The sequence below is a fragment of the Pangasianodon hypophthalmus genome, chromosome 2 (assembly GCF_027358585.1).
Source record: "Pangasianodon hypophthalmus isolate fPanHyp1 chromosome 2, fPanHyp1.pri, whole genome shotgun sequence".
Classification (NCBI taxonomy): Eukaryota; Metazoa; Chordata; class Actinopteri; order Siluriformes; family Pangasiidae; genus Pangasianodon; species Pangasianodon hypophthalmus.
The window spans coordinates 3,316,312-3,328,873 of NC_069711.1; the positions used below are offsets into that span (position 1 = coordinate 3,316,312).

Consider the following 12,562-nt stretch of genomic DNA (forward strand, 5'->3'; position numbering starts at 1 on the left):
ACACACACACACACACACACACACACGTGCGTCCTCTGCTACATAAACATGACAAGCCCATTATTCTGTTCACATCCTCATGCAGCTCGATACACACCTGATATAATCAGCAGCGACAGCAGGGACTCAGGGAAAGGACAGAAACACCCGAGATACGGCTGATGACTGATTATTAGATAATTTTACATTTTAACCAGAAAGAGGTTTTCTGGGTGAACTCAAATAGGATAAATAAATAGATCTCGATCTCTCTATCTTTTTTTTTCTCTCTCTCTCTCTCTCTCTCTCTGGATAAAGTGTGCATTTATCAAATAATCAGTCATCAATCATATCTTAATAGTTATCCACCTATTTTTAGGCAATTACAGTTATCAAGATTTTGCTGGAAAAAAAACCTGGCCTTCTGTTCAGCAAATCAACGACAACTTTCGCAGCTTTGCAAAAGAACAGAAAACGTGTTCATTTAACGTTGCATTCAGTTCATTTTTATTTCACTCTATTTTCTTCTGTGCCCTCAGTATGCATTATAATGTTTTTAAACTCAATGTTTTAATTTTTTTCCTTTTACCTTTACTCCATGTCCTGCATTTTTTTTAGTTGTAACTGCTTTGTGTTATATTTCTGTAAATTTAAAAACAATATTAATTATTAAAATTTAATTTAAAAAAAATTTTCAATTCAACTTAAACTTCTTTTTCTTCTTCTTGCTATTTTTTTATTTTTAATTTTTTTTTTTTTTTTGGACAATGACCCTGAGTGTTAGAAAAATGCTTTTTAAATGCATAAATGCAACATATTATTATTATTATTAGTAGTAGTAGTAGTAGTATTGTTGTTGTTGTTGTTGTTGTTGTCATTGTTGTTGTTATTGTTGGTGGTGGTGGTGTTATTATTGTTGTTGTCATTGTTGTTGTTGTTATTGTTGCTGTGGTGATTATTATTATTATTATTATTATTATTGTTGTTGTTGTTGTTGGTGATGGTGGTTGTGCTCTTATTATTACTATTATTGTTGTTGTTGTTGTTGTTATTGTTCTTGTTGGTGGTGGTGTTATTATTGTTGTTGTCATTGTTGTTGTGATTATTATTATTATTATTATTATTATTATTATTGGTGGTGGTGGTTTTGCTCTTATTATTACTATTATTATTGTTGCTGTTGTTGTTATTAATGCATTATTATTATTATTATTATTATTATTATTATTATTATTATTATTATTAATTATTTACTTACAAGTGATTTTCACAGAAACCTAGCTACTACTTATGCTACTGATTTGAACTGTTTTTTCTTTCTTTTTTTTTTTTTTTGTATTAAAAGACGAAGAAGCCTTTATTTGTCAAATGCACATTATAATACAGTGAAAAGTGCAGTTAAATATTTTTACAGTACAGTGAAATTATTACTCTATAGTGTCCTATGTACTGTGTACTATGTGAATGGGTTCCGGGTTGGTTCATGTTTCACCCGGAGCATTTCAGAAGCGGAAACATTACCCGTTGCCTTGGAGACGGCGCGCTTGTTGGGGAACGCTGACTCCTTGCCGTCGCTGTAAGGTCGAACTCGAGCTGGTTAGTAATGAGTATGAGCTGAAAGTCGCTGTGTGACAGCAGGAATCGGAAGAGGGAGGGAGTGTTTAAAGAGTTAACACTAACACCGCCGCAGGGCAGATGAGCAGGTGGGTTTAATAGACTTCATGTGAGTGAAGGAACCGCTGCTGCTGATCTCCAGACCTGCGACACACTGCTGCAGTCATTCAGCTGCGATCTGATGCGTGTTTAATGCACTGTTTATTTACTGCATTAACGTTTAACTAGGACCTGTAGACTTACACACACTTTTACTCTTCACAACACACACTCCGGAAATACCATTTAATACACACACTGCAAGCAGATAAACACAAACTACTTAAAGTCATAGCTATCTATCTATCTATCTATCTATCTATCTATCCATCTATTTACTGTATCTAACTAACTATCTGTCTGTCTGTCTGTCCGTCTATCTATCTATCTATCTATCTATCTATCTATCTATCTATCTATCTATTTACTGTATCTAACTAACTATCTGTCTGTCTGTCTGTCTATCTGTCTATCTATCTATCTATCTATCTATCTATCTATCTATCTATGTCTGTCTGTCTATCTGTCTATCTATCTATCTATCAGTCTATTTACTGTATCTAACTAACTATCTGTCTGTCTGTCTATCTATCTATCTATCTATGTCTATCTATCTATGTCTGTCTGTCTGTCTATCTACTATATCTAACTGTCTATCTATCTATCTATCTATCTATCTATCTATCTATCTATCTATCTATGTCTGTCTGTCTATCTATCTATCTATCTATCTATTTACTGTATCTAACTAACTATCTGTCTGTCTGTCTATCTATCTATCTATCTATCTATCTATCTATGTCTATCTATCTATGTCTGTCTGTCTGTCTGTCTGTCTATCTACTATATCTATCTATCTATCTATCTATCTATCTATGTCTGTCTGTATATCTATCTATCTATCTATCCATCTGTCTATCTATCTATCTATTTACTGTATCTAACTAACTATCTGTCTGTCTGTCTATCTATCTATCTATGTCTATCTATCTATCTATCTATCTATCTATCTATCTATCTATCTATCTATCTAGTTTGCTAGCACGCAGCACAAGTCAGAGGTTGTTAAATAAACAGGCTTTGTTTTATGTCTGTAGGCTACAGTGCATTGGGACGTCCTCCAAAGTCCCATCCCAGGTAAGAAAGACCATGTGGAGCAGTGTGTAGCGTTTACCCCCGAGTCCATCCGTGTGGGTTTCCTCTGAGTTCTCCAGTTTCCTCCCCTTTCCCAAAAACATGCTAGTAGGTGTTCTTAAGATACACTGCGTGTGTGTGGGTGTGTGGGTGTGTGTGTGGGTGATGCATTTCCTTTTCTTCCGATATGATAATGACGAGAAGAACGTAAGCCCTGAGCTTCATATCAACTAAAATTATCTATCTGCTTGACATCACTTCCTTATTCGTAGCCAGGTCCACAGTGTATCGAGACGCCGTGGGTGTGTTTTCTTTATTTCTATCTATCTATCTATCTATCTATCTATCTATCTATCTATCTATCTATCTATCACTGTCAGAGGATTTGTGTGCATCTGCACTAGTCTAGGCATTCCTCGATGATTAGCGTAATAAGAGGAAAGATATTGGGAATGCTAAATAAATAAATAAATAAATAAATACTTAGGAGATGTTTTAATGCTTCTAATGTACTACTCAGTTGAATACACACTTTTTTTTGGGTTGTTTCTGAGGACATTCTGTGCAAAAGATGAGTTCATCCATTCTGCCGGGTGTATAATATATTAACATTCTACAATAAAGCGATTAACCCTTTGCTCTTTTTTCAGTTCTGCAATCTTCACTTTTCACTCCTTAATGTTTTCCTTGTTACAGGATGCAGAAGCTGCAGAACCAGGAATCCTCAGCTCCCGAGGTAGCCGTACAGAGTTTCCACCTTTCTTAATAAAACTATCCTGATAAATAACGAGTAAACCACTTGGGGTCGTGTTGTTACGGGAAAATAATCAACGACGGGGTGGTGTGATGAAGCGGAGTTCGTGTTACAGCGTTTCTCTTGTAACGGCATGTCCTGAAGTGTTTCATTCCTCGTTTACCACAGCAGTTTAGCAACGATTCTGATTTTTTTTTTTAATGTATTAACAAATGTCGTACGTTTTATCCATTTATAGTTACGTTTAATGTAGTGGAACATCCATGAAACAAGTTAGTTACTATTCAGTCGATTTATAGCAGCTGTAAACAATCGTTCCATCACCAGACGTAAAGTTACAGCTTTACCTCTGACTGTTATAATGCTCTAACACTGGAGACTCCTTCCAAAAATGCTAAATAAACAACAATTACACACCTATTGCTCTATAGAAGTCCCTGTGAATGAGTTACTATAGAAACGATAACATATTAGAACAAGTATACGCATTAGTATAAACCTGTGATTTGGAGCTGCTGTTAGAGAACATTAATCAACACCTTCTGACCAATCAGGATTGAGAATTCAACAGCGCTGTGGTATAAACTGTAATATTACAGCGTGTGTGTGTTCCATAAAACAGAACAACTGGAACGAATCACTGGTAATGTTTGCGAATGCTTGTGTCATTTCCTGTCGTTTCATTCAATCAGTGTCATTCTGTCATTTCCTGCTTTCTCCTCTTTTTTTTACAGACGCACCAGTGACTAAATCAGTCCAGGCAAAAACACAGTAGGTTCAAACCCATAATCTTATAAATACAGTTTCTCTAAACACTATTATAGTGTTCGTTACTTAGAAATTCGGTCTCGTCTCTCCAGGCCATCGTTTACAGCATTTATTTTAAAATTCTCAATCCGTCATGTCTTCATATCATCTCAATTATGCTCAGTATAAACAATATAGACAATCCTGATGACCCTAAAGTCCCTCCCAGTGCTCACTGTTCATCCTGATCGCATGTATATGATGCTGTTCTTCCCCAAATGGGTCAATGGGATCCCAGATTAGAATCAGTACCTGGTGAAATACCCGCATTCTACTGTAAAATAGTTGTGGAACGTCTGAAACAAGTTCCTGTTATCACGTATGTTATGTTATAGCAGCTTCATACAACAGCTAGTTCCTTTCCAACAATCTGATTGGACGAATGGCGTTCCAATAGTGCTCGTATTTAATTTAATATAACCGCACTGCGACGTTTCACTGTGTTCACCACATAAAATTCCACTTCCTGCTCCGAAACGGGGAAGTAGTGTTAGCAACATCATCAGCGGACATGCCAAAGGATAAATTTTACACGAATATAACTTCCAACTTAAAATATGAAAGCTCGTCAGATGAAGGTGAAGAGGAAGAACGGACGCCAGTTTCCTCCGAAACACATTTAACAGGAACATACAAATCGATATGAGCTAGCTAGCCAGCTAGCTAGTGATCGTGGCTTCTTCGGGATCTATTTCCACAAAAATAAACAAATTATTTGGCCACGTTGTGTCCGAAATGTCAGTTATTCAATATTATCATCGAGTCTTGTCTATAGAATTGTTGTATAAAAGCAATATCACAATCGCAAATGAATAACTTTGCCGATATTCAGTATAACCGCACTCTTTCTCATGCGATATTGCTTCAGTAAAGTCGTTCCCTCACTTTGTCGTAAAGTTAATAAGACAGAAAAACGCAGCTTGTTGAAGCATAAAATCGGGCTGACACTGGAGACTCCTTCCATAAATGTTCAATAAATATCTCCTTACAAAAACCTTCACCATATCAATGATGATGTTTTGGTTTGTTAAATAATTACATAGATTTCAATCAGTTTAGTATTAGTCTTAGATCATGTGGCGCGACCGCTACACAAGTCCATACGAATGAGCGGTTACTATAGAAACAATAACCTATAACAATAGAACGAGTGTATTAATATAAGCCTGGGATTTGCAGCTGCTTGATTAATCAACAATTTGTTTAGAAATGTCTCGAGTCATTTGTGAAAGTGTGTATATCCGCTTGTTACGTGTGTTTTCATGACAGCTTTTTCTGACTAACTAGCTTTTCGGTTCACATTTTTAATTAATCCTTTTTTTCACCTTGTTCCTTTCAGGCTCAAAATGAGCTACACATCATCACGAAGAATACGATTTTTTATTTATTTATTTTTTTTAGAATGATTTAAATGCTCATTAAAGAAACACATGGAGCGTAAAAGCATTTGTTTCTCATTGCAGTTTATTTTATTTATTTATTTATTTATTTTTTAGCCTATCAGCCTATTGTTTGATTGCCTCCGATTAATGCTGTGTGTTTTATGTGTTAGTTTTATGTGTTTTATGATACTTTTATCCCATTAAGGCTTCAGAAAACCAAACTGAGAGCACGTCCAGAGGGACAGCAGCCGTCTGCGATCACTGAGAGAAGACGTGACAAAGGAAATGTGGACAAGTGAGATATATTGTCGAATTTTACTATTTGGTTTAGTGGAAATGACTGTTTTTTTTGTCTTTGTGTGTGTGTGTCTGCACATATGTGTCATACCACAGCTCTATCTCACTCACTTACTCACTCATCCGAACATTTCCTCTGTTTACGATATCCACTGAGACTCTGCTGACTTTATCTTCACATGACTTTTGATTCTGATTTGCCTTCTTTGCACCGTTCACTTGATTGACTGATCTCCACCTGCTTTTGATCTCAACCTCAACTCCATCTAATTTTATTAAGCACACATCCACCTAGCTTTGCTTTGTAACTCCATACACTTGAACATCAACACTGGATGGTTATGGGGTGGCCATCTGGGACAACCAGAATCCTAATCCTAATATTAGAACTTAAATTTCTATCCAAAGACTGTTTTGGTTAATTTACAAAACTTTATTTACGATTGATGAACTAAAACAATATAATAATAATAACTAATTAGAGAGGTTTTGATTGAAATAGACACCAAACATGATTAATTCACTCGACTGCATTTTTTTTAGGCACAAGCACAATCATGTACATTTGGTACACTATATGACCAAAGGTTTGTGGACACCTGACTAGAACAGATTCCAGATTTAGCACCTTTCTTCTGTTATAATAAGCTTCACTCTTCCGGGAAGGCTTTCCACTAGATGTTGGAGCGTGGCTGTGTGGATTTGTGTTCAATCAGCTACAAGAGCATTAGTGAGGTCAGGCGCTGATGTTGGGATGTCGAGGAGGAGGTTCAGGAGGTTCAGTCGGTGTTCCAGTTCATCCCAAAGGTGTTCAGTGGGGTTGAGGTCAGGGCTCTGTGCAGGACACTCGAGTTCTTCCACTCCAACCTTCACACACCATGTCTTCATGGAGCTCGCTTTGTGCACAGGGGCATTGATATGCTGGAACAGGTTTGAGTCTCTGACTTCCAGTGAAGAGAAATTGTAACGCTACAACATACAAAGACATTCTATACAACTGTGTACTTCAAACTTTGTGGCAAAGTTTAGGGAAGAACCACAATATGGATGTGATGGTCAGGTGTCCATAAACTTTTGGCCATATACTGTATTTAGGAATTCTGTCTTTAATCAGCAAACTAAAACTTTTAATCACTAAAAGCCAGACAGTTAGTTTTACCCCCGTAGCCCTATTCCTCAGTCAGACGGACAGCTCTATCCACCATGTTTTTCCACACTTTAATCTCGTCTGGTGAACTGAATTATGGCCTGTATGTGTGTTGTAAAATCCTGAAGTGTATTCATTGTCCATAACGTTACTGTATATTCAATTCAGGCTCACGGTGGATCCAGAAACACAGAGTGAACAGCAGGAGAATGGCTTTAAAAAGACAAAAGTCAAGCACAGGCCATCACGGTAACTAACGTTGTTTTTACAAGGTGTATTAAGAAGGTGTATAAAATTAAAAGCTATTATTATTACTATTAGTAACATTATTACTTGCTGTATACAGTACATATGCAAAATACAGTACTGTGCAAAAGTCTTGGATTCATGCAAAGAAATGCTGTAGAGCAAAGATGCCTTCAAAAATAATGAAATTCAATGTTTCTACATTTAAAAAAAAACACTATAAAGAGCAGTAAACAGTAATAAATGAAACAAAGTCAATATTTAGTGTGACGATCCTTCGCTTTTGAAAAAAAATAGTAGTCTCAGGTACAATTAGTGCAGTCTTATAAGGAAATGAGCTGTAAGTGTTACTGAGCATCTTGCAGAAACAGCCACAGTTCTTCTGGAGACTTTGACTGTCACACTTGCTTCTTATTTTTGCAGCGAAACCCAGCAGCCTTCATTATGTTTTTTTGTCTGAAAAGTGTCTCTTATGGAATCTGCTGCTTTCTTTACTGACATACAAACATTTTTCTGTAACATTTCATTTTGGGCAGGAAAACTAATGTTTGGAAATCGAAAATGTTTTTGTACTGAATCAGTAATGTAGAAGTCAGAAAATAAAAATCTATAACAAAGTTTGTACTAAAAAAAAATAGGGTGCCTAAGACTTTTGCACAGTACTGTGTATATATATACTGTATACTGCAAGTATATATATATATATATATATATATATATATATATATATATATATATACTATATGGCCAAAAGTTTGTGGACACCTGACCATCACATCCATATTGTGGTTCTTCCCTAAACTGTTGCCACAAAGTTTGAAGCACACAACTGTATAGAATGTCTTTGTATGTTGTAGTATTACAATTTCTCTTCACTGGAACTCAGAGGCTCAAACCTGTTCCAGCATGACAATGCCCCTGTGCACAAAGCGAGCTCCATGAAGACATGGTGTGTGAAGGTTGGAGTGGAAGAACTCGAGTGTCCTGCACAGAGCCCTGACCTCAACCCCACTGAACACCTTTGGGATGAACTGGAACACCGACTGCACCCCAGACCTCCTCATCCAACATCAGCGCCTGATCTCACTAATGCTCTTGTAGCTGAATGATCACAAATCCACACAGCCACGCTCCAACATCTAGTGGAAAGCTTCCCAGAACAGGAGAAAGGGGATAAATCTGGAACGGGATGTTCAAAAAGCACATAAGAGTGTTCTAGTCAGGTGTCCACAAACTTTTGGACATATAGTGTATACAGTGTGTATATATATATATATATTTTCCCCAATCTCCTAGTTGAATGCTGTAGTTTATTATATTGCATATCCGAGACTATCTGCCATGATGCACATCGCATGATTATATGCCATAAAGCTAATGTTTTTGTGCCTGGTATTCAGTATGTTGTGTCTGTTCCTGTCTGCTCTTACGTGTTCGCTGTGTTTTATGGACTGTGGATGCCGATGGCACTCGTTCTCAACCCCATTACATTTTTATAACCTTTTATACCAGGAGCGAGACGCAGGCTGGTGTTCAGGTTCTGTCGCCAACAGACACGACCACGCACAGACAAGAACAATCACACACAGAAACACACTCTGCTCCTGTTGGTGCAGGTATTTCAAGCTGTTTTTACACCGTCATACCTGCGAGGTAAGCATTTAGTATGATAATGTGTGCAAAAACAACAACAGTAAGGAGTGTTAGAAGACATTTTATACCTCGTCGCTATTGAGTTCTCAATTCTGATGAATTTTCCGTAACGGCAGCTCTGATGGTAGTGCTGTCAACTCACAGGTTTATCTTAACGCACTCCTTGTTATACGTTTCCATAGTAACAACTTCTTTACTGAGACTTTTACAACTTGTCTTACACAGCTGCACATGTCTGGTGTGAATCTTGTGTGCCGTGTTTGCAGAAGAGAAGACTGTAAGTTCAGAGTGTGTGCAGAAGATGCGTGAACCTCTACTCCAGGTGCCCCGATGCCTGGGAGTGCCAAAGTGTGGAGCTGGCCGAAGCTCAAGCGAGGCAGAGAGCGGAGATGAAGAAGAGTGTGAAGAAGAGGAGGAGGACGCGGATGAATTTCGTGCTCCCATTGAGCTGCTTGCAGAGGTCAGGCACCTTTACACTCATCACTTTATTTCAGTACACATTGGAAGAAGCTGCTGAAGCTGTGTGTATTGTGCTTTGTGCATGTGTGTGTGTGTGTGTGTGTGTGTGTGTGTGTGTGTTCTCGTTTAGTTCCTAAAAGCTGTGATGGAAAAGAAGTACACACTCGCCAAGAAACTCTGCCAAATGAGTGAGTACTACTACATGGAGTTTATCACATGGTACTGAGGTTATTTTAGTCAAGGAAATAATGCAGTGCCAGTGAAAGAGGCGTGGCCTTTGTTCATGTCAGTCACAGTGAAAGAGGTGTGGCCTATGTTATTTATTATTCCCACTGAAGGAGGTGTGGCCTCTGTATTTATTATTCCCAGTGAAGGAGGTGTGGCCTCTGTATTTATTATTTCCAGCGGCCACTGTATTTATTATTCGCCATGAAGGGGGTGTGGCCTCTGTATTTATTATTCCCAGTGAAGGAGGTGTGGCCTCTGTATTTATTATTCCCAGTGAAGGAGGTGTGGCCTCTGTATTTATTATTCCCAGTGAAGGAGGTGTGGCCTCTGTATTTATTATTCCCAGTGAAGGAGGTGTGGCCTCTGTATTTATTATTCCCAGTGAAAGAGGTATGGCCTCTGTATTTATTATTCGCAGTGAAGGAGGTGTGGCCTCTGTATTTATTATTCCCAGTGAAAGAGGTGTGGCCTCTGTATTTATTATTCGCAGTGAAGGAGGTGTGGCCTCTGTATTTATTATTCCCAGTGAAGGAGGTGTGGCCTCTGTATTTATTATTCCCAGTGAAGGAGGTGTGGCCTCTGTATTTATTATTCCCAGTGAAGGAGGTGTGGCCTCTGTATTTATTATTCCCAGTGAAGGAGGTGTGGCCTTTATATTTATTATCCCCAGTGAAGGAGGTGTGGCCTCTGTATTTATTATTCCCAGTGGCCTCTGTATGTATTGTTCGTGGTGAAGGAGGTGTGGCCTCTGTATTTATTATTCCCAGTGAAAGAGGTGTGGCCTCTGTATTTATTATTCGCAGTGAAGGAGGTGTGGCCTCTGTATTTATTATTCCCAGTGAAGGAGGTGTGGCCTCTGTATTTATTATTCGCAGTGAAGGAGGTGTGGCCTCTGTGGTTAAATCTTTTGTTACTTGTTCACTCATGTCCTATTGATTCATTGACTAAAATGGTATGGGGATTTAATTAATAAAAGGAATTTTAGTGCAGTAAAATGTGCACAGAATTTTAAACACAACCTTTACACAACCGTTACTGCACTACTTTATTTCTTTGCTCTTTTGACTACACTTATCTCTCACACTTGTGTACGTTCTTCTCTCACTCTTTGTTCGTTTCCTCTTTATTGCCGTTCAGTTCTTATTTATGAACCAGAGAACCCCGAGGCCAAACACTTCCTTCCTCTCATTGAAGAGAGACTACTGATAGGTGAGTCAGTGATATTCATTTCTTTCTGTCTGCTTCACTCCCTCTATCTTTTGGCCCTCTCAATTAAGTGAAGATAGCTTTATTGATCAGATTCTGTCTAGTTCATTATCTCCAAAGCATCTTCAAAGTGAATTAAGCACTGGAGTTAAATTAGTTCAGGTGCTCTTTTAGTATATGTATATAGTTTGTATATACATACTGTATACAAGTAAACTATATATATATATATATATATATATATATATATATATATATATATATATATATATATATATATATATATAGTATACAGTATATATATATAGTTTGTCCCATTACTGCTGTTACAATTATGCAAATTTTCATTAGCACACCAGACTTCCTATAACCATAACCTTTCTGTAAATAATGGAGTAGCACGACTACCATAAAATGTTAGGCAATGATGCTAATGCAGAAATGATAAGACTTAGACCACTTTGCTAGAGGGCAAGAAATGCTTCTTATAGTCTGGAAAATCTGCCGTGTGTATATTGTGTGTGTGTGTGTGTGTGTGTGTGTGTGTGTATCACTTTCAGAAGAAGCACAGAAAGGCTCCAGCGGTGAAGACGACACATCTGATGATGATGATGATGATGATGATGATGATAATGATGATGATGAAAGCAGCAGCAGTGGTAGTGGTGATGATGATGATGATGATGATGATACAGACACATGTACTGATTCAGATGGAGATGGCAGAAAGGAGGAAGACATTAGCCAGCGGTGAAGGGTTTCTCCTCAACAGCTGTCCAAACCTGTTCCAGCTCTATGGTTTTAATAGATTTTGTGTTTTTTTTCTGCACTTGTGTGATTATTATAAGTCCTTCACCACTCTTCTATTTTTCAGTGTGCCTTTACTTTCGCATTACATCCTTTCTATTTTCACGTTTTCTCTTAGATGTTTTGATTGAGTACAAATAAATTATATATAATAGGGCTTCAATACTTTTAAGCCACAACGAAACCACAACCAAAGAATTTTTTTTTAATATGATATTACACTTTTCTTTTTTTCTTTTAAGGTGTTGTTACACTTAAAGTTGTTACTTTAGCAAAAGAAATAAAGATCGATGATTTTAGTAGAACTGCTATTGCATGATACTTGTGAAAGAACATCTTGTAACATGGGTTGTGCTGTGAGTGCCAAGCAGTACTCATTCAGATACTTCAAGGCTGTGTTCCAAACCGCATAATGCACACTTAGTAGTAGGTCTAAATAGTAATTGTGTAGTGACATACTTTTAAGTTTGGTGCTATGCAGTTTGAGACACAGCCCAAGTATTCCCAAATCACAGCTGACCAGTATTGCAAGTCTTCTGGGAATAAACCAGCTTTATTGTATACTTCAAATGGTTGTCAGTTACTGAGTTCTGGATGAAAGAGCGAAACAAGAGCTTCCTGTGACTTCCTGATCAAGCAGCAGTGCCCATGCATCGCCAATGTTGTGTACTTCTGCTCATTCTGCAAGATTTTAAGTGGAACATAACATACAGAATGAACTAATCACTAGCTAAGTAGCTAAAATATAAGCTCTAGGTGAACAAAAAAGGGGTCACACACAATAGTCTAGTTCTCTTTCACCCCTCCCAA

General features: G+C 37.6%; 1 protein-coding gene across 4 annotated transcripts; it reads left to right on the forward strand.

The window, feature by feature from the left end:
- The first annotated feature begins 1,470 nt into the window (after positions 1–1,470).
- On the forward strand, positions 1,471–12,323 carry erich2 (glutamate-rich 2). 4 transcript variants are annotated; one of them, XM_026945612.3, is made up of 11 exons: positions 1,473–1,682; positions 2,730–2,769; positions 3,463–3,502; positions 4,255–4,291; positions 5,915–6,004; positions 7,322–7,402; positions 8,912–9,015; positions 9,319–9,512; positions 9,642–9,699; positions 10,877–10,948; positions 11,506–12,321. In XM_026945612.3, the coding sequence occupies exons 1-11, from the start codon at positions 1,675–1,677 to the stop codon at positions 11,697–11,699; spliced, it is 918 nt and encodes a 305-aa protein (XP_026801413.3). In that variant the 5' UTR covers positions 1,473–1,674; the 3' UTR covers positions 11,700–12,321. The 4 variants fall into 4 exon arrangements, with proteins under 4 accessions (XP_026801415.3, XP_026801413.3, XP_026801414.3 ...); XM_026945614.3 differs by lacking the exon at positions 7,322–7,402 and having other exon boundaries at positions 1,471–1,682; positions 11,506–12,323; XM_026945613.3 differs by lacking the exon at positions 1,473–1,682 and having other exon boundaries at positions 2,753–2,874; positions 11,506–12,322.
- Positions 12,324–12,562: the final 239 nt, after the last annotated feature.